The following is a 23,235-nucleotide window of genomic DNA, read 5'->3' on the forward strand; positions in this document are numbered from 1 at the left end:
GATCCTTTGAAGACATATCTTTTATTTGGTTATGTTTCTCACATCTCACATTTTATCATACTTGCTAAAAATTAAAGGAAACAACTATCCGGTTTAAAAAATGAAAGACTCCTTGAAAACGCAGCTGAAAAATGGAAAGCTTCTCTAGATAGTATTAAGATATTTTGAGGTCCTGCATAGTATGAGTTATTAAGTGCCATCAAGGCTATTCAAGAAGCATAAAGAATGTAATTACTATAAAAGCAGCTTGTTTACTTTTGTACTGTGTAAAGAGGGTGCAAATTGGGGCGGTAATGTCTGCATCATTTAATACTTGTTTTCTCTCAAAAGTGGCAAAAAGTCTCCAAATATATTCAGCATATGAACACATCCCTTTTATATATTACTTTTGGCCTGAAAGGTAAATGCTGCTTTAATGGAACACTTCCTGTCAAAATACTAGTAACAGGAATACATGTTTGATGTACCATATTTCATTTGTTGCTTTTGCTGAAATGACCAAACAGTCCATGAGAACAGTGTTGCTAATTTCAGAAATATCTGTGTTCACTGTAGCTGTTGGAAGATTGATTTTATGGTAATGTTATCTTGTTTCAAAAGCAGCCCTTTCTACTGGGCTGTCTTTAGTTCTGTGCTCATTTTCAGAAAGAGGTTATTATTTATATTGTGGCTGCCTGCCCCAAACTTGAATATACAGGGCTCTGAGACAAGAATGGAAAGAAGGAAATGAGGGGAAAGAATGAAGGACGCCAGTGCAGAATGGGAAGGGTGCTTCATGAGACCCTTTCATGCTTATCATCATTTTTACCAAAATGTAATTAGGAAAGGAAGGAAACACAATATATATGCATACATAAGTTAGTAATTTGGGGGTGGTTGAATAGTTAGAATGAGGCTGTTATCTATGTGCCCACTCTGCCTTCATTATCAAACACAGGAGGGAATGGGCCAGGCCCACAACTGAGGGGGACAGAAAATGTTGTAAACGTTGTCGGTACTAAAGAAAGAGTAGATACCTTTTCAAGGATTAAAAGTGGAAACTGCAAACTAACTTGCTCAAAGTTGTGCAACAGAATATGGATAGGAGTTGAGCCATCTTGTTTGTTTCTGACATCTCTCCTTGTCTTTGTAAAAAAATGAAGATGTATTAGTTTCAGGTAGAATAACGAATAGCGAAAATATGTTCTTATCCTAAAAATAAAATCACTGTGGTATTATGGCGGTTCTTAAAGATTTTTAAGAGTCTCTCAAAATTCAAGAAGCAGTTTGTGTTCCGTCTCCTCCATATTATGAAAGGGATGGAACAAACATGAAGCATTTTGAAGCAAGATTTTAATTCTGCTCAAAATCTTGGTGACTGTTTTAGATTTGGGGTATGTGTATGACTTTTGGAGTATAAATACTGTTGTTTTCAAAGGTATGTGTTATGAAATCACAGTTGTACCCTTTATCTTCCTGAGAAAACATTCTCCTAAGTTGTATATCTCAGTAGCAGATTTCCTGAAATGCCTATTTTTGCTTTTTAGATGCTGATAGACAAGATTCCATTAATCTCTTCCTGGGAGTTTTTCATCCCACTGAAGGGAAACCTCATCTCTGGGAACTCCCAACAGATTTTTACTTGCATCATAAAAATACGATGAGACTTTTACCAACAAGAAGAAGGTATTTTTCGTCCTAGTATTTTATGTAAACTCAGATTTGATGTTACTTTGAATATAAGATACTTTCATTTTTGAGAAATAATCACATAGGCTAAAGTAGTCAGTCTTACTACATGTTTGCCATGAGGAATTCAGTATTGTTGGTGTCCTGATGGTAGCTTTGGGAACTTGTCATTAATAATTGGTGGTTTGCATTTTTTGTAAGAGAGAAAGTTTCAGAACTTCATCATTGAATGTAAGTTGTAGCTCCATTAAAGCAAACTATCAACATTATTTCCGAGTGCTTCCTACAGATGGGGAACTCTGAAGAACCCTCACATGTGGGGAGTCAATCTTTGGTTTTCAAGTGAACATCACTTTGGAATTCCAGAGTTCGAATGTTCCAGTGCTCTTCCCTTCAGGAAGCATAACCAGCTCTTGGGTGATTCTGGTGAAGACAGGAAACCAGAATAGTGACTCTAGTGACAGATACTACTCTCATCACCCCTTTTACTCAGGGCTTTCTAGATTCATTAGCCATTTGGGGTTATTTTGATGACAGTTAAATTGATACTAATATTCTCAAAAGAAATCAAGTGTTTACCTGATGTGTTTTGATAGGACACTGTGTGGTATGGCCTCAGGGTCAGGTTGACTCTCTGTCATCATGTGACCTACGATTAGTTATTTAACTTCTCCCAGTCTCATTTTCCTCATCTGCAAATGTAAATGATGGGACATACCTCACAGAGTCATTGTGAAGGTTTAATGAGAAGACTGTTTAGTGGTTGTGATTGAGGCGTCATGTACTAATATAGTCCATTTTGCCACATGAGCAAGACAATTCACACATATGAGGTTGGAGACTGGTGCATTCTGCTCAAGGGCCTACAATATCAAGTTCTCTCATCATGCCTTTCTCTTACAGCATCGGTTCAATATAGCTCTTACTTTGTGCAACAGTGCCTCCCAAACACTACAGGGGTCACTGCCAGTCTGTCTGTGTGACCAGACCACAAACAACTGGTGAATTAGCAAGTGCTGATGTTGCAGTTATTACCAAATTCTGTGTTGCTTCAGGAATGTTTAAAATATTAGGGATGTGTCAGAATTTCTGTTTCTCAGATTTGTTCCTGTAAGTGCATATTAGTGGAATAACCAACGTATTATTTGAGCTTACTTTCCTTATAAATGAAGCATTAAATTTACTATTAATAAATGATTGCCTCTGAATTTTTGCTGATAAACAAAAAATTTGGAACTAATTGTGTTGATTTGGTGAGAGATGAGTGTAAATACCTGTATTTAGCTTTGGTGACGCAATTCACTATGGGTATATGTGGGTGATTTTCCGAATTTTATATTACCTTCAAGTATTAAAGCTTTTTTAAAAAAATTTTTAAATGTTGTATTTAGTTTTGAGAGAGAGAGAGACAGAGTGCGAGCACAGGGAGGGGGAGAGAGAGAGAGGGAGAAACAGAATCTGAAGCAGGCTCCGGGCTCCAAGCTGTTAGCACAGAGCCCAGTGCGGGACTCAAACTCATGAACTGTGAGATCATGATCTGAGCCGAAGTCTGACGCTTAACCAACTGAGCCACCAGGCACCCCAAATATTAAAGCTCTTTTTAAAAAATATTTATTTATTTTTGAGAGAGAGGGAGCACAAGAGGGTGACAGACAGAGAGAGAGGAAGTCACAGAATCTGAAGCAGGCTCCAGGCTCCCAGATATCAGTGCATAGCCCGACAGAGGGCTTGAACCCACAAACCTGAGAGATCATGGTTGAGCCAGAGTCAGATGCTTACCGCTGACTGAGCCACCCAGGGGCCCCTCCAGTATTAAAGCGATTAACATACAACTTGGGAACAACCAACACTCAATTTTCTCCTGCAGAAATTAGCTAGTGTATAACAAGTGTACCTTAAACGACTTGCTCACCTCGAGTTACATAACTGATCACTAAGACAGACAGTGGTGGAGCTTATTTATGGCAACAAAGGAAGCTGCTGTTATATCCCCATTTTCTATTAAAAAAAAAAAAAAAGGAAACTGAGGTTGCAGAGAGAATGGAGAGAAATGTGTCTTGACTGAGATATTTAGCTTGTTAGATGATTCAGCAAGAATCATCTGCAAGCCTGCCACTGAAAATAAAGTTTTATCACAGTAGATAACATGCCTCTCTCCGTTGGTTTGGTCTCCTGTTTTTGTGTTGTTGGGTTTTTTTTTCCTCCAGAATGTCAAAATTCCAAAAATCAGGTAATGTTGTCAACAGTAAATACTGCTCAAAAACAGTACTTACAAAGTGTGTAAGGTAAATTTCACTGTTTTATTTTGGACTTGCTGTTGTCACCCACCTATACTGGTTATTTTGGTGACAGTTAAGTCAGTATCATAACTCTCAGATAAAAGGAACAGTTTAGCCGGAAGCAGTCAACTGGGTGAGAGTGTGGACTTCAGGGTCGGGTGGGGCCGATTTAGAATTTCTGCAAATGTGCGACCTTAGACCTCTTCCTTAAACTCTGGAAACCCTTTCTGCTCATCTGTCAAATGGAGGTGACCATGCACAACTCACAGGGTCATTCTGAGGGTTCGATGTGTGAGAACTCTTTGGTACTAGGTCTGACACAGAATAAACACGATTCTGAAGCTGTCAGGCTCTGGAGAGATGGCCTCCAGTTAAAACCTGTGATTGTGGGCAAGTTACATAACCGGTCTAAGACTCCGTTGCCATTATGAGTGAAATAGAGATAATAGCACTGTCCTAACTTGTATATGTTTCTGAGCATCAGATGAAGTAATATAAATGCTTAGCACATAAATCAAATAGGTGTTAGTACTGTACTGTTCTTTAAAGGAGATTACATTCCCTAGTTGTAACATTTACTAAAAATCAAACAGGATGACCATAAAATCTGGAAACTTAGATAATAATATTTTATCACTTATGATAATATAATATCAATAAAAACTTTATATGTATTTGCTTGTGTTTCCAAACTTGGTGACTATCCTATATTTTGCACTGTGTTTACCAATGAATTATTCTGATATATTTTTATTGAATGATAAGGGAAGGGAAAGTAAACCTAGCTCTGACTAGAGTTCATCCAAATCAGGTTCTCTTGAGGTAACTACTTCTGTTATTCAAAGGGCTCACTTTCATTGATCTACCTACAACCACTAAATGAAACTTTGTTCTGCATTAGGTTAATAGGAGATACATCATCTAAGATGTTATTTATTGAATCAGTGTTTATCATGTCACCAAGATGTTTTTAGATATTAAACATTAATCACTTCATTGACTCAGAGTTGAGAGATTGCCTGGCTCTAGTCACTGTCTGATATGTGAGCTCCCTTGGTGTCTTCCCAGGAGAGGTCATCTGGCCTGTGCTTGACTAGTCCTGGTTTGTTATCTGGGATGTGTCTGGTTGAGGGGGCAGTTCTTTTCAGACAATTTTTTCTCCTATCACGCTGAGATCTGCTTCTCTGTAACTTTCCCTACTAATCTAGTTCAGCTCCCTGAGACCTTAAGAACACGATTTCTCTATCCACTTTATAGTCTTTTAAAAACCTGAAGTTCACACCATCTCAATATCTCTTCTTCTCCAGATTAAATAACCCCATTGTCTTCAGAATGCTCTCCTCTTATGGATTCCAGTCAACATCAATATTCTTTTTCTTTTTATTTTTTTTTAATGTTTTTATTTATTTTTGAGGCAGAGAGAGACAGAGCATGAGCAGGAGAGGGGCAGAGAGAGAGGGAGACACAGAATCTGAAGCAGGCTCCAGGCTCTGAGCTGTCAGCACAGAGCCCGACGCGGGGATCAAACTCACAGACTGTGAGATCATGACCTGAGCCGAAGTCAGACGCTCAACTGATTGAGCCACCCAGGCGCCCCAATATTCTTTTTAAATTGTGGTACCCAAACCTGGGTTCAGTAATGGTCAGAGTTTGATCTGATTTGTGCCAAATATTGTGGGACCATTGGAGCCATTGTTCCTCTTGTCTTGGATACTCTGTTTATTATCAAGTCTAAGATTGCATTAGCTGTTTTCAGCAATGCCATCATAATGTTGATTCTCTGAGCTTTCTGTCTGTTAGAACTCCCAAGTGTCTTTAACATGTCCTGATACCGTGCCTTATCTGTACCATTCTTGTATGCTCATTTGAGAATTCTTGGTCTTCTGTGCTTTGCCTGCTTCCAAAAAGGGGGGTTAAACGTGTATCCTTTTTATTAAGTATTACCTGTAGCTTTGTAGCTTCTTCAGATTTAATCAGCTGGCCATCTTGATCCTGATAAAAATACTTGATGAAAAATGTTGAGTAGAATAAGGTAGATGGCAGAGCTGTATGGGGCACCACCAGACAACTCCTTGTACCTTAACCTGATTTTTGGTAGCACTTATTTAAATGGCTGTAACTTAATCTATTGTCATCATTTAACTGTACTGTCCTCCTGCCCACATTTCTCTATCTTGTTCACAAAGATTGATTGCTTTGCTGAAGTCCATATATATATATATACGTATACGTATATATATATACGTATACGTATATATATATACGTATACGTATATATATATACGTATATATATATACGTATACGTATACGTATATATATATACGTATATATATATACATACGTATATATATATATTAATTCAGAGAGCTCCCAAGTTAGCTAGGGGAATTAAAAAAGAGTCTTTTTTTAGTCCCCCCTCACCTTCCTATGTGAGCCTGTGGAATTGAGTACTCAATTCTAGGGACTGAAAAAGAGCAGAGCAACTGGCATATTAGGTATTTTATGCAAAGGAAGAAGTGGCACCAACTTGCAGTCTCCTGTCTTCTGATCCCTGGTCCCAAAACAGGTTCTACCTTGCTGCAGGACTCTTCCTCTGAGTAAATGTACTTGGAGGTGGAGGTAACAGAGATCCTCCCTGTCCTGGGCTGAATCCATTTGTGTCAGCTCATCTTCCCTGGGGCAGGTGTTTCTCATGGGCTTCTGTGCTGAGACCTACCTAGAGGAGCTGGACTTTTCAAAATCCAAAATACTTTTCAAAAGTATTAAGTTACTTTTATCTTGCTTAGGGAATTACAGTTTAATAATATTCAGAAAAACATCTATGGCCTGTTTCAAGTTGCTAAAACAGGACTGTCTCTTAATTCTTTTCCTCCACGTGGTATGTTTTGAGTTTAAACGTATTCTTTATAATGTTTACTGCTTTATCTTAGATAAGCTAATTGTGAGCATCATTCTTTAGGTAATTTCTTATATACTAGCTGATACCTTCTTTATTTTCCTCCTCTGTGAAGATTAAGTGATTACAAAATGGAATTTACACCTGTGTACACATGCATGTGCATGCATGCGTGTGCACACACACACCTTAATTAATCCATGCTTTCTCATTCTTCTGATCTGATAGTCTGATTCTCCTATGAGAAAAGAAAAGAAAATGAGATTAGATTGGTGTGGTTTGGATGTGGAGTCATAGAAGTTATCCTTTTATCCTTTTAGGTTATTCACATCTCCGTTTAATACTTGATTCTGTTATCTTGCTGAAATTGACATCACATTCTTTGATGTATAGTTTTTGTAATCTATTACCCTCTCACTTTTGAGCATCAAGACTACATTTGCTCATTTTTAGTATAAGTTCCGTTCTTCACTCTTCTTGAAAAGATTATTGATCCCATCTGTAGACCAGGACACTTGAATGCTCTTAAGAGATGCTCCACTGCTTCCTTCCATCTCTTGGGCTATACATGCTTCTCTCTTCTCTCGTTTTTCTCTTTCCAGCATGAAACTTACCATGTCTGTTGAAGATAGAAACAATGCTGGAATTAAGTAGCTTTACTTTTCTCTGTCATTATTTTCAACGTGGCATTTCTAAGACACAGAATGGTGTTTGACACAGTAGGTGCTTACTAAATGTTGAAAATAAATGTGAATTATCTGCAAGCAGCAGGGATAACTCTTTTGTGTTCTTTTCATGTTCAAAAACCTTGCTGTTCAAAAAGCAGCCTGAGGACCACCCCTTCTGGAATCACTGGGAACTTGTCATCAATGCAGAATCTCAGGCACTGCCTACTGAATCAGAATCTGTCTTTTAACAGAATCTCCTTAAGTGTTCGTGTGTGCACTGATTTTTTTTTTTGCTTTTTATTTTTGTTTTTTTTATATAATTTATTATCAAATTGGCTTCCATACAACACCCAGTGCTCATCCCAACAAGTGCCCTCCTCAATGCCCATCATCCACTTTCTCCTCTTTCCCACCCCCCATGAACCCTCAGTTTGTTCTCTGTATTTAAGAGTCTGTTATAGTTTGCCTCCCTCCCTCTCTGTAACTTTTTTTTTCCCCTTCCACTCCCCCATGGTCTTCTGTTAAGTTTCTCAGGATCTGCATATGAGTGAAAACATATGGTATCTGTCTTTCTCTGCCTGGCTTATTTCACTTAGCATAATACCCTCCAGTTCCATCCACGTTGCTGCAAATGGCAGGATTCCATTCTTTCTCATTGCCAAGTAGTATTCCATTGTATATATAAACTACATCTTCTTTATCCATTCATCAATTGATGGACATTTAGGCTCTTTCCATAATTTGGCTATTGTTGAAAGCGCTGCTATAAACATTGGGATACATGTGCCCCTGTGCATCAGCACTCCTGTATCCCCTCGGTAAATTCCTAGCAGTGCTATTGCTGGGTCATAGGGTAGTTCTATTTTTAATTTTTTGAGGAATCTCCACACTGTTTTCCTGAGGAGATGCACCAGTTTGCATTCCCACAGTGCAAGAGGGTTCCCGTTTCTCCACATTCTTGCCAGTATCCGTAGTCTCCTGATTTGTTCATTTTAGCCACTCTGACTGGTGTGAGGTGGTATCTCATTGTGGCTTTGATTTGTATTTCCCTGATGAGGATTGACATTGAGCATCTTTTCATGTGTCTGTTGGCCATCTGGATGTCTTCTTTAGAAAAGTATCTATTCATGTCTTCTGCCCATTTCTTCACTGGATTATTTGTTTTTTGGGTGTGGAGTTTGGTGACTTCTTTATAGATTTTGGATACTAGCCCTTTATCTGATATGTCATTTGCAAATATCTCTTCCCATTCCATTGGTTGCCTTTTAGTTTTGTTGATTGTCTCCTTTGCAGTGCAGAAGCTTTTTATCTTGATGAGATCCCAATAGTTCATTTTTGCTTTTAATTCTCTTGCCTTTGGAGATGTGTCAAGTAAGAAATTGCTGCGACTGAGGTCAGAGAAGTTGTTGCCTGCTTTCTCCCGTAGAATTTTGATGATTTCCTGTCTCACATTCAGGTCCCTTCATCCATTTTGAGTTTATTTTTGCGTATGGTGTAAGAAAGTGGTCTAGTTTCATTCTTCTGCATGTTGCTGTCCAGTTCTCCCAGTCCTGTTTGCTAAAGAGATTGTCTTTTTTCCACTGGATACTCTTTCCTGCTTTGTCAAAGATTAGTTGGTCTTGTATTTGTGGGTCCAATTCTGGGTTCTCTTTTCTATTCCATTGGTCTGTGTGTCTGTTTTTGTATGCTCTGAATTTTGAGAAGCACTATTCTAAAGCATAACTTCAGTCTCAAGCAAAACTTGAAGAGCCTTTCCTGTTATCATCTCACTTTCTGCACCCCTCCCCCCAGTTCATTAGGCATTATGTTCCTTTTTTCCATTATCCTTGGTTATATATTCTGCTTGCCATCTCTAGGAAAGTTCTCTCTGTTGCCTATTTCATTTAAATACCCCTATTCTTCATAATTGGGATTATTCAAGATTATAATGTCAGCATTTTATTTTTAGAAAGCTTTCATTTATTTAAAATTATCTTTTTAGCACTTTTGGTCATAGGCTTTTTTTTAATAAATGTTTTGAAAATCTGTGTTTTTAATATATTTTGATATACTGTTTCACATTACTCTCCTTCCTATTGCTCGTGAACTTTGATATAGCATTTTCCCCCCGAAGACCCAATTTATCAAAATTTGATTATCAGAACATATCCAATGTTCAGAGAGAGGGCAGTTCAGGGTTTTGTTGTTGTTGTTGTTTTCAGATTCTCTGCTCACAGTAGATGAGTCTTCTGGCAGAAATCCAAATGATTGAAATTCCCTACCTTCCTCTAACTGGCCTCTGTAATCAAGTAGTGAATATTTATAGTTAAAGATTAACAGGGCCTGTATTGTTTTCTAAGGGAACTTGTTCTTCAGGACTGTCCATTCACTTAATGATTTTGGTTAACTATTGTAATTAACTATACACAGACCCATACATGCAGAGCAGAGTGGAAGGAGTAATCTAATTCTCAGATAACCATGTGTAAGAGTCTTGGCTGTAGAACTTGGGTCAAGGTCCTGCTGCTTGCTGGCTTGCAGAGTAATGCAGGCAACAATCTGGGGAGAAGTAAACAGCAGCTCCTAGAGTCTGGCTTGGTATACCCAAATCTTTTTTAGCTAACAGTAATTAAGTAACATCAGAGCACCTGACTCTCAGATGTGTTCATGGAATTTTTGTATATCAATGACATAGCTGAAATAAGAAGTTTGGGAAAGCAGTAGCCATGTTGGAGACCGACTATGCCCCAAGCTTTACAAACATGTTTTAAAAAGAAAAAAAAAAAAACTAACCTTAAAGTAGGAGGCAGCATCTTACTATAGACCTTCAACTCCTTTTATCCAATGAATTGTAGAAAACCAGTGTTTACAATTGGTTCACCTTATTCTTTTATTTATTTTTTTTAATTTTATAGTTACACTTACTGGTGGACACCAGAGGTAATAAAACATTTACCGCTGCCTTATGATGAAGGTACGTACACTGCTTCTCTTTTAGTTTTTATATAGTTTTTATACCAACGTATTCTGGAAATATTTCTAAATGAACTTGAAGCATCAAATTATTTGCATATAATATTTCATTAAAAAGAAATTAATGACTACTCAGTTTTATGTTGCTGTTATTATAGGGGATTGTTAACATCTTAGATGACTTCCAGGGATTGTGTTATATTTCTTTTATTGTGTTTTACAGTTGTTAAGTATGTTCCTTAAATGTTTAATGGATATAATATATTAGTTTACCATTTTAAACTAGTACTTATTATGTTTCTAAATATTTGGGGGTAATGGGAAGGAAGTAAAGACCCATTCATAAGGAAAAATAAAAACTTTTCCTGTGTCTAAACAGTGAAAAAATATACAGATATGTATATAAAATTACATTTTAGTCACTAAAATTTAAATTTCATTTCGTATATTTGTCAGAAAGGCAAGAAATTTTTTTTATTAAATGAATAACCTCGAATGTACAATGCGTTCAAATGATGTTTCCATCATTTTTCCAGTCTGGAACATTCCAGTTGAGGATTCCATCTAGTCATGGTTAGGCATTCCAACTTTGATGGTAAAGGCCATGAACTAAGAAGATTGCAAATGATTTTTAGCTTTTAATAAATTATTAATTAATTTTTAAAAAGTATTTGTAACCTTGAAATTCTGGGAAAAATCATAATTCCTATTGCTAAGAAGATTTGTTGTTCCAGGAGAAAGGAAAGAACTATAGCAGTCTAACTTTGGCCTTAAACAAGATTTGAAATATAAATATGAAGGAAAATTTACTGAAATAGCTGCACAATTTATATCTAGAAGGCAGAGGGTATTTATTTCAAAGCAAAACAATTCAAAGAGCTGAGTTGTTTGATTTCTGAAATAACTCCCTGCTCCCACCCTGACTTCCAGAGGCCTTCCTGCCCCCTTGGAGCTTATCACACTCGGCTCTGCACTGTATATTCTGTGCACATAGCTCATCTCTTTGTCAAGTGTCTGAGTGCTAGTGGCCGGAGCTGAACCTCGTTGGCTAGATGTAATCTAAAGACTTTAAGAGTAAAGTCTTTATCTCTCTTAGTTATCTGTGCCGCGAACTTAAAGAAGTTGATAGTGAAGAAATTCCACAAACATGAAGAAGAGATTGACATCCACAACGAGTTCTTTCGACCATACGAACTGAGTAGTTTTGATGATACCTTTTGCTTGGCTATGACAAGTTCAGCACGGTATGTTGTGAATGCTCTGATACTGTAAAGATTTGGGAACTTTAGTTTTCCTAGTTTATATAGATAAGCCTTGCTTTGTCATAAGTCCATTCTGCAAGGCTGCTAGCAGGGATTGTACAGCCTCTGAATACCCCCCCTGTGAGGAGTAGCCCACTACTTTAGGAGATAGTCCCTTCTAGTGTTAGATAACTGGAGTTAATTTCTTCCCTTTAGTAGGTTGAAATCTGCCTCCCATTGGTCCTAGTTTGTCATTTGGAGTAAACTCACTTTTTAAAATTGAACAGAAACTGAGAGCCAGCATAAATTAGTAGAATAAAGCATAGTCTTTGGTACTAGAAAAGCAAGGGTGTGAATTGTAGATCAGCCACTGCCTACCTGTGTGACCTTGAGAAAATTATCCAACTTATCTGAGTCTCAGCTTCTTCTTTTATGTAGATAAGGGCATGTGTATCACACACATGTATACACGTACATGCCAAATGCCTTAATGGAGTGACCAACCTAGGTGGGTGACTAATAAATGGTGGCTATCATTATTTTATTATTCTTATTAGGAATAGGACAAGTCTAGTTCCTCTTCTGTATGACAGCCCTCCAGATATTTGAAGAAGCAGTATTAATTTTTTTAGGGTAAATATCCTTCATTCTTTTCATAATTCACATGACATTGTTTTCAGACTCTTCATCTTGGTATGTCACTTTTGAATATGCTTCATTTTTCTGTGTCTCTGTTAGAGTTTTGTGGGATCTTTAGAAAAGTGATGGGACTAGAGTAAGAAAATTAGGCAAAGCAAATAACTTCTTGATTATCATTTTTTATAATAAAGTTTACATTTGTGTATTTTACATTTCTTCCAATGTGATATATGTATGCCTAGACTTAATGTACATGTAGAAACATATCCTATGGTTTTGTTTCCTAGAAACCACTCCATATTTTGCTTTAGTTTCAGATGGAAAGTTGAGAATATTTACTTGGTTGATTTTGAGTGAAACTTATTAAAAGTTTAGAAGTTTTAACTGTGAGGTCATTGTCATTTCCAGAATATTTCAACTCAGCAAAGGATGAATGATGTTATGCATATGTGTATGTATTGTATAGTTGATTATTTACTTGCATGAGTTATGTTCTATAAAGTTCCTGTAATAACTGAATTCGAGAATACTGAATCATTGCAATTCAGGTTTAGGTTCCTGGCAAGCCTCTGGTCACAACATTTTCGTTAACCAGTCAATACATAACCATGTTGTATGTTTCTGTTTAAAGATGCCTTACTTAAGGTATATTGTTGATTCATTAACATTGAACTCACAGCAAAGAGCACTATAACTCCTACCTGAACAAAGCTTCTCCAACACATGTATTTTCTTTCCAACACACAGCTTTCTTGTGCTTAGAAACACTAGAGAGCTTCAGCACTATGTTTGGGGTCATTTGGGACAACAAGGTCACCACCAAACAGCACAAAAAGGTGCAAAACATGGCAGTACATAGACTGTAAAAAGGACACTTGTTTATAGCATGACAGCTATAAACAAGGCAGAGTGCCGCCTTGTTCTCCATCAGCTGGGAACGTGAGCATTGGGTTACTCTAATTTTCCAGTGTTCTGGGCATGCACGTGTCCACAAGTGATCACAAAAGCTCTGAGTATTGGTTTTGGGGTTATGAATAAACTTGAGCGAGCAAGCAAATTCTCAAATAAGGAGTCCACAAATAATGAGGATCGACTATATATGTTCAAAAATAAAGAAAAATTAAACCACTTACAATTTTTAAAAAAATGTTTATTTATTGAGAGAGAGAGAGTGCTCGGGGGAGGGGGGGGCAGAGAGAGAGGGAGAGAGAGAATCCCAAGCTGGCTCCACACTGTCAGTGCAGAGCCCGGCGTGGGACTCAGTCTCACAACTGTGAGATTGTGATTGGAGCCGAGATCAAGAGTTGGACACTTAACTGACTGAGCCACCCAGGTGGCCCTAAACCACTTACATTTTTTTTTCAAATGTTTATTGATTTATTTTGAGAGAGAGAGTGTGTGTGTCTGTACCTGCGCACACATGAGCCAGGGAGGGGGAAAGACAGGGAGACAGAGAGAGAGAGAGAGAGAGAGAGAGAGAGAGAGAGAGAGAGAGAGAATCTCAAGCAGGCTCCGTTCTATAAGTGCAGAGCCCGACGCGGAGCTCAATCTCATGAAGCATGAGATCATGACCTGAGCCGAAATCCAGAGTCAAATGCTTAACTGACTGAGCCACCCAGGTGCCCCTAAACCACTTATATATTTAAAACAATATTTACAAACTGTCAAATAGGCATTTTGGGTCAAATTCAATATTATTTTGTTTTCTTTCCAAAAATGTAATGGCTGCACTTGGAGCAGAATCCTTGCTGGAGCCCTAAGTCTCATCAGCATGAATCATGCACCTCTTGCCTTTTTGGCTTCTCTGAGGAGTTTGGTCTGGTTTCAGCAGTAATGGTGAGGTAGGCCTTGCACAGTGCCAGAGTAGCTTCAGCTTATCTTAGGATGTGGTGAACAAAAAGTTTCTATTTCAAGTGTTCCAATAGTGTTTTAATGAATTAACCCCAGCCTAATGAGGTAGATGCTGATACTCGAATGGATACTGCTGTGGTTTTGAACATTATGTCGGCATCCCTAGGTGGTATAGTGTAATAAAAACATTGTCCATAAAACTGAGTGGCTTAGTGTTTTGCCATGGGTTTTTATGAGTTTAATTTTACCTCAAAAGTAATTGTGATGTATAAACAAAGTGTATACATCTTAGCAGTAATTTAGATATCAACTCTGTTCCAGTAGAGAAAAATCTTAAATTCAAAACCATTGGGTCCCATAATCATGAAGAAAATTCACAGTGAAGACTGATAACATTGAAGTTACCTGGTGCCATTAATTCATGGGATTTTATGGCCTTTTGATCACCTGAGCTCCCCTGAACATTTGGCTCAGAATATATGTAGCTCTGAGGGCTAAGAAGGAATAGTGTAAGAATGTGAATTGAATGGAAACGAGGATGGACAGTGATTCATATGGAATTTCTTTCCCCTCTCTCCAGTGACTTTATGCCTAAGACCGTTGGCATTGATCCAAGTCCATTTACAGTGCGTAAACCAGATGAAACAGGAAAATCGGTATTGGGGTAAGATTTGCATATAGAATGAAATTTTAAAGATTCATGTAAAATAATATGGCACTTGCAGTATAATTTACACCAAAAAGAATAACTTCAAGTCACATCGTTTGGAGCACATTCCATTTATTGCATCTCTACAGGTAGTTTATTCATAGCACTGGGATTACTAAAGAATTCAACATTGAAAGAATTTGTAGGAGTTTCAGCAACATGGTGCATTTTATTATTTTAAATTAGGAATATCACAGGTGGCATAGGCACAGGTAACAGATATTATGTGTTATGTCCTATAAATAACTCAGTGTCCTCTGTTTCCCATGACATAAAATACTTGGGTAAAAATTTCTATTCGTTTTCTTGTATTTTTGTTGGCATCCCAAGGAACCATTAAAGCAAATATGTTCAGGTAGAGAAATTAATACATATTCTGTGGATTACTGTACCATTGTTCTGGGGAAGACTATTTATTTACAGCTTCATGCTTAGAAACTGGAGTGAAATGTGATGTGTTCTAGCATAAGAATCTGTTACTACTGCCACTGACCTGAATAACCCCAGTGATAAGATTTTTTCTAGACTCTGACCAGAAACCCTGGCCAGACTGTAGATACTGAGTCCTAATTGTATTTGGGAGTGTGAATGGGATCCTGGTTGGATTTTAGCTACCTGTGGTTTATGCAGTGGGATATATATTACTACTTCCTGATACACCATTTCTGTGGCTTAAATATGTGGTCTTAAATTGCTGTATGCTAAGCCTTAGACCAGAAGCTAAGGAATTTAAAAGAAATGTCCTCAGGAGTCAGGATTCAAGAAGTTCCTGGAACAAATACGTAAATGACCAGCTACATTACTGCATAGCACAGAAATACCATTGACTTTTAATTTTTACTTGGCAGAAAGTCAGAAACTAGTTTATTTTCTATAACATGTAACCCATGGTCAGATAGTATTTCCTTTTCTTTTCCTAAAACATTTCCAAATATTACGATATTTTAAGTCTTTTGTAGAGTATTTTTTGAAGAGTGAAATATTAAGTATTTTTCATTAAAGCCAAAAATATTACAATAAAATATTATCTGAGTTAAAAAAATATAGTATTCTTACCACTCTCATGTTTGGAACTGAAAGTAAATACTTTCATAATTCTGAGTTTTTGGGGTTTTTTTTTCCATCTACTCCCTACTATTAGAAGGAATGTCTAGCAAATATAGTTATTTACTAACAATACAAATACTAAAATTTAGTTTGTGTTCATCAGTTGCTCGTTACTATGGTACAAATCATCGGCTGGTGCTATGATTGATAAAAATCATATAAGGGAAGGAAATTTACATGGATTTGGCTATTGACCTTTTCTTGAAGCTTTTACAGGTTACAGATAACATTACTAATATCCCAAACTTATGGTTTTCTATTATTGTACCACAAATTTTGAAAGTGTTGGTTTCAGTTACCAAAGGAAGGCACAGTAACCAAGTGGTGAGAAGACTTTTCTGCACTGGTTTATACCCACCTACTGGTTTATTTTCTGAATTTATAACAGGGCTTAACTTCATAGAAGGTCAGTACATGTACGTGGTAAAATGCTAAGGTTTTCTCTTAATCACAACTTGAATCCCAAAACTGGCTTTTCACAGCCATTTTCTTGTGCTTCTCTAGCACTAGGATTTTGGACAGTCATGCATAGTGAGTGTCAAAGGATCGATTTAAAGATGCTTTATGTCAATATTCATCTTTTTAAAGGAACAAAAGCAATAGAGAAGAAGCTGTATTACAGCGGAAAACAGCAGCCAGTGCCCCGCCTCCCCCCAGCGAGGAGGCTGTGTCCAGCAGCTCTGAGGATGACTCTGGGACCGACCGGGAAGAAGAGGGCTCTGTGTCTCAGCGCTCCACTCCAGTGAAGATGACCGACACGGGAGACAGTACCAAAGTGACTGAGGTGTGCAAGAGATGAGCTTGTGTGGTCCGGCATTAGGCTCTAGAGAATGATCTCTAAAATTCTACTTTCTGTTAAAAGACTTAGAGTCAGAAAAGGCCACATGCACACCATTCTAATATGTGGTGTTTGAGGCACTTCCAGAGATGAATATTTTTTTTTGTTATTATTGAAGTATAGTTGACATACAATGTTTATTAACTTTAGGTATACAATATAATGATTTCACAATTCTGTACATTATGCAGTGTTCACCATGGTAAGTGTAGTCACCATCTGTAACCATACGACAATATTATTGACTGTATTCCCTGTGCTGTACTTTTCATCTCTGTGAGTTATTTGTTTTATACCTGGAAGTTTGTATCCCTTAATCTCCTTTACCTATTTCTCTCGTGTCCCTACACCTTCTCCTCTGGCAAGCACCAGTTTGTTTTCTGTATTTATGAGTCTGTTTTTGTTTACTTGTTTGTTAGATTCCACATATAAGTGAAATCATATGTTATTTCTCTTTCTCTGTCTGACATATTTCACTTTGTACAATACCCTTGAAATCCATCCATGTTGTTGAAAATGCCAGAAATCTCATTCTGATATTCCACTGTGTGTGTGTGTGTGTACATACATACATATACATACTACATCTTTCATATCCATGTATCTATTGATGGACACTTAGGTTGCTTCCTGTCTTGGCTATTGTAAATAATACTGCAGTAAACATAGGAGTGCATATATATCTTTTGAATTTGAATTGTTTTGGGGTTTTTATTAGGTAAATATTCAGTAGTGGAATTACTGTATCATATGGCATTTCTATTTTTTATTTTTTGAGGAACTCCATACTGTACAATTTACATTCCCACCAGCAGGGTATGATGGTCCCCTTTTCTCCACATCCTCACCAACACTTGTTATTTCTTGTCTTTTTGTTACTAGCCATTCTGACTGATGTGAGGTGATATTATGGTTTAGGTATGCATTTCCCTGATGCTGAGTGATGAGTGACGTTGAGCATCTTTTCATGTGTCTGTTGGCCATCTGGATGTCTTCTTTAGAAGAATGTCTATTAAGGTCCTCTGCTCATCTTTTAATTGACTTGTTTGTTTTTTGGGTGTTGTAGATGTTCTTTACATATTTTGGATATTAACCTGTTGTTGGATATATCTTCTCTTATTCAGCAGGTTGCCTTTTCATTTTGTTGATGGTTTCCTTTGCTGTGCAAAAGGTTTTTATTTTGGTGGAGTCCCAATAGTCTATTTCTGCCTTTGTTTCTCTTGTCTGAGGGGACCTATCCATAAATATGTTGCTAAGGCTGATGCCTAAGAGATTACTGCATGTGTTTTCTTTTAGGAGTTTTATGCTTTCAGGTCTCACATTTTGGTAATTAAGGGATGAATACATTTAGCATAGGTCTTATTGAAATGGTTTCATTGTGAAATCGGTATTTTTGCTCCCATGTATAATAGCAAATTTCTTATCACTTCGGAATTTTTTAAGAGAATCCGGTCTCATTTTGAGCAGCACATCCACTTGAGGTCCATTCATTTCCTCACTCAGCACATTGCTGGAATGTAGGGTTTGGACCTGAGCCTCACAATCTTTGCCTAGCCCTAGTGGGAAATTCACCTGCTTAATTTGACATTACCAATACAAGGGAACATAAGGGAAAGTAAACTACAAAAGAACCAAATCTAGCTTTAGGGACATGCAATTTCCAAAAATAGCCAAAAGTCGTAGAGATAGATACGGCAAATAAAGCGTGATAAGAACTGAATTCATTATTCCGGGAGTTGGCAAACTACAGCCAACTGTCAAAATCCAGTGCACTGCCTGTTTTTGTGAATAAAGTTTGATTGGAACCCAGCCACGTGTGTTTGTTTGCATGTTGTGTCTGGCGGCCTTTGTACTGTGCAGCAGAATTGGGTAGCTGCAGCAGAGTGCCATGACCCAAAGAACCTAAAATATTTACCATCTGGCCCTTTGCAGAAAAAGTTTTCTAATTCCTGCATTATACCAAAGAAACTAGTAATTATTTAATAGCTTTTGACCCTAAAACAAAGTTATTTTTAGTGAACTGAAATCAGATTTTTAAAAAACCATTAACTGAGAAGTTTAATGAATAGATTGAAGAAATACTGTGATTACTTTTGTGGAAAATCTCACAGGTTCATTTTCTTTACCTTTGGAAATAATTATTATGCTAGATGTCTAAAAATTCTGCCTTGTTCCTTGTCGTTTTTAACCCCAGAATGTGGTCCAGCCCATGAAAGAAGTATATGGAATTAACCTCTCAGATGGTCTCTCAGAAGAAGATCTCTCCATTTATTCAAGGTAAACTACTTTCATGTAGAAATTAAGAAAATATGCAAATGTATTATTACAATAACTTATATCTGGTCTAACTTCTAATAAATGAAATTGGTGGGTGGCTCAGTCAGTTGAACGTCTGACTTCAGCTCAGGTCACTATCTCGCAGTTCATGAGCTCGAGTCCCGCATCAGGCTGTGTGCTGACTGCTCAGAGCCTGGAGCCTGCTTCAGATTCTGTGCCTCCCTCTCTCTCTTCCCCTCCCTGACTCACACTCTGCCTCTCTCTCTGTCTCTCTCTCTCTCTCTCAAAAACAAATAAATAAACATTAAAAAAAATGAAATTGGTAATACAGAAGGAAATGAATTCCACTTGCAATACAGCAATAGTGTTTAGGAGGTCAAATTCTGAAACACTGGTTTCTATTTGGAGTTAAAGGACCTACTACTGCCTGAGACTCTCAGTGCCCTAAATGATAAAAATTTACGACGTGTCCATGCATTTTCACTGCCCATATATAAGCTGCAAACTGAAGTGCACATACATTTCTCTATTCTTTCATTAGCAAAGTCCCAAGATCAGGTACCTTCTTAGAAAATGAACCTAGGATATTGACGATTGTGGACCTTGCATTTGCATTAGCTCTAGAGTGCTGGTGGGAGTGGTGGCTGAGGAGGAAGAAGGAAGTGGTGATATAAGTGTGTCGAGTCAGAATGTTCTAGACCTTTTTTAGGCAGACTAAGCTGAAAGAGTCATCACAAACCCTGAGATCATGACCTGAACTGAAATCAAGAGTCAGACGCTTAACCGACTAAGCTACACAGGCACCCCAGCTTTCCATTCTTTTTTAAATTTTTTTTTTTTAACGTTTATTTATTTTTGAGACAGAGAGAGACAGAGCATGAACGGGGGAGGGGCAGAGAGAGAGGGAGACACAGAATCAGAAGCAGGCTCCAGGCTCCCAGCCATCAGCCCAGAGCCTGACACGGGGCTCGAACTCGCCGACCGCGAGATCGTGACCTGAGCCGAAGTTGGACGCTTAACCAACTGAGCCACCCAGGCACCCCTCCATTCTTTTTTAAGGAGAGTATTTCATTTGCTGAATCCATCAGACTGGAAACTGACAGCTTTTTACTTCAAACTAGTAAGATTGGCTATATAATATGTAAAATATAAAATATAAACCAGTAAGATCAGCTACATAATATGTAAAACATAAGAATGCACAGCATTTCTTAACTACAAAAGCACTGGTACGACTCTGCATTACTATCTTGACAGAAGCCAACTTAGCCATTCAGAATTCAGCCACACTCTTCTCAGCCCTGGACACACAGGTGCACAGTCCCTTATCCATCACAGCTGTCCCTACAACATAGATGAACTCCAGCATATGAAGTGAGCCTCTGTAAGCAACATGGTCTGGAAGAATGAATTATCTGGGGTTCGTGACTGCATAATATGACTTCGCTTACTGCAGACAGTGTGAGTGTCAGGGACTGAACTTATGGCTCACGTTAATTAAGCAAAAAAGAAAGTGTCTCGTGCTTCAGGTGTGACTTTTGCTTGGAGCCTTTGTAGCGCAGACTGCCTCTGAAGCCCACTTTTCGTCCTCCTTTCTCTGGGAGTGAGATACAGCCCTGTTCAGCCATAGTATTCCTGGGAAACAGTCTAAGAAGGGTACAAGGGTAGGCCCATAGGGAAAGGATTACTGCAGGGGAGGAAGGAATCCATGTCCTGGAATAAGATTCTGTGTTTGATATCCTGAAGAACAACATCTCCTCCTTTGATTTGTGTAACACTTTGCAGTGTTTTATTTTTCTTTAGACAACTCTGTAGTAGGCTGAGAAGATATTATTATCCCTCTTTAGAGGCTAACAGCATGGAAAGTGCCACTCAATGACTTATTCAGGAGACCTTCCCCGTGCTTTGTGGGTATCTGTGATTTTAGACTGTGTAGCCCTCTTTATTTTCTTGATAATATCAGCTGCCCCTGCTTATGATGTAGACCTAGGGGAAGGGGAGAAACAGAGGTCTGGTCATCTCTTCCCCTCTGTGTGAGTAACCCTTGACTGTGGGCAGACTGCCCCTACAGGGGGCATGGGCATCTTCCATCTCTGTCTGTTGTGGTCATTGCTATGGTAGAGGAAGCCTCCCTCCATCAGTATGTGGGGGGTGGCCAAGGATGTTCAGGAACTTTTTGCCCCAGCCAGGCTCTGGGTGTCTCTATTGTTGTTGTTATTATTATTATTATTATTATTATTATTGGTTTCAGGAATAGAATATAGTGATTCATCACTTACATATAATGCCCAGTGCTCATCCCAGCAAGTGCCCTCCTTAATGCCCATTGCCCATTTAGCCCATCCCTCCACTCCCCTCCCCTCCAGCAACCATAAGTTTGTTCTCTGTATTTAAGAGTCTCTTATGGCTTGCCTCCCTCTCTGTTTTATCTTATTTTTCCTTTCCTTCCCCTATGTTCATCTGTTTTGTTTCTTAAATTCCACATATGAGTGAAATCATATGATATTCATCTTTCTCTGACGGACTTATTTCGCTAAACATAATACACTCTATTTCCATCCACGATGTTGCAAATGGCAAGATTTCATTCTTTCTGTTAGGGGCTCTGGGGCCTCTTAGTGCCTCCTCTGATCCAGATGGCAGAGCTTCAAGGGCAGGGCGAGAGCCCATGTAGTTCTGGCCTAAATTGGCCTAAAAAAGTTCTGCCTTCTCCCACTGCAGTTCTGCAACCAGTGGGCTAGTATCCACCAGAGACTGTGCATGTAAAGACAGTGCTCTGGCCTGGCCTGCCTGTCACAGCTCCCATCTGGGCAACCACAGAACAGTGTGGGGAAGGGAGGGAGGCAGCTGGAACTGGAGCCAACAGCCTGTCTTCTAGCTGCCTGCTCTCCCGCCTGTTTTTCCTACGTTTGGTCTCAACCACTTTCAAACTCCTGAAGATTTCTTGGTTTTATAGTTTTTTTCTAATTGCTTAGCCCTGTTCTCTATGCCTTCCTTTGCCCTCAGCTTTTCTGATATCTTTCATGTGTTATCTTAACCAGGCCTGGAAGTTTTCTGCTTGCCTCGCCAAGCCTCAGGCCCGTGCCAAATCTTTTGTTTGTTTTTGTTTTGTGTTGTTTTTTGTTTGTTTTTTAATATGAAATGTATTGTCAAACTGGTTTCCATACAACACCCAGTGCTCATCCCAACAGGTGTCCTCCTCAATGCCCATCACCCACTTTCCCCTCCCTCCCACCCCCCCCCATCAACCCTCAGTTTTTCTCAGTTTTTAAGAGTCTCTTATGTTTTGAGGGAGCCAAATCTTTTTAAAAACAAATTCTGACAGTGATTGTGTACATGATTAGGTAAGGTTAAAGTTCTGTACAAATAACAGGTATCATGTGACATTCTTCCCCCAAAATGAATCAAAAATCTTTACTTGCTGAAGATAAAAGTAAGTTATTTAAAAGTTTTCCAGTAGCATGTAATGATTTAGTTAGTAATTGTTAGTTCTGCAGTACTTTTCTTGACCTTCAAAAAAAGCTAATAAAAATTTAATTGTAAAAGTATCAATAATCAGAAAAAAATTTATATGATATATATTTTTTTTGAGAGAGTGCAAGCAGGGAAGAGGGGCAGAGGGAGAGAGAGAGAATCTCAAGCAGGCTCTATGCTCAGTGTGGAGCCCGATTCAGGGCTTGATCCCACGATCCTGAAATCATGACCTGAGCCGAAATAAAGAGTCAGACACTCAACCCACTGTGCCACCCAGGGGCCCTAAAAGAAAATGTTTTAAACAGTAGAAAAGTGGGAAGCCCTTTCATCATGCGCCCTAACCTTCCAGGGGCACATTAGAACAAAACTACAAGCCATGTCCCTGAGGGGAACATGAAGGCATGTAGCACAGACCACACTAGGACAGGTGTGCACTTGAGAAATAGTAGGTGGTCCTTGACCCATCAGCCCATTGGCCCATTGCTAGGTAGCCTCCTATCCTATGGAGCTGGCTGGGGGCATTTCCCTGTGACTCTTAGCTTCAAGCCTGGATTAGTGCTGTTCCAGTCTCCTCTAAGGAGAGGTGGTCTGGCAGTGAGGCTCAGCAGGTGGTCTCCTCAGTCCCCTCCTTCACA

At 38.5% G+C, this 23,235-nt stretch overlaps 1 protein-coding gene across 6 annotated transcripts in view; it reads left to right on the plus strand.

The window, feature by feature from the left end:
• FIG4 (FIG4 phosphoinositide 5-phosphatase) overlaps positions 1 to 23,235 on the plus strand; it is a 130,829-nt gene that overhangs the window by 64,087 nt on the left and 43,507 nt on the right. For all 6 annotated transcript variants that reach the window (XM_058734943.1, XM_058734944.1, XM_058734938.1 and 3 more), the window contains 6 exons: positions 1,527 to 1,665; positions 10,407 to 10,465; positions 11,561 to 11,708; positions 14,776 to 14,859; positions 16,600 to 16,795; positions 19,044 to 19,126. In XM_058734943.1, the coding sequence (XP_058590926.1) occupies positions 1,527 to 1,665; positions 10,407 to 10,465; positions 11,561 to 11,708; positions 14,776 to 14,859; positions 16,600 to 16,795; positions 19,044 to 19,126 (709 nt within the window). The remainder of the gene's footprint in view (positions 1 to 1,526; positions 1,666 to 10,406; positions 10,466 to 11,560; positions 11,709 to 14,775; positions 14,860 to 16,599; positions 16,796 to 19,043; positions 19,127 to 23,235) is intronic.

This window comes from Neofelis nebulosa, chromosome 6, assembly GCF_028018385.1.
Source record: "Neofelis nebulosa isolate mNeoNeb1 chromosome 6, mNeoNeb1.pri, whole genome shotgun sequence".
In the NCBI taxonomy this organism is placed as follows: Eukaryota; Metazoa; Chordata; class Mammalia; order Carnivora; family Felidae; genus Neofelis; species Neofelis nebulosa.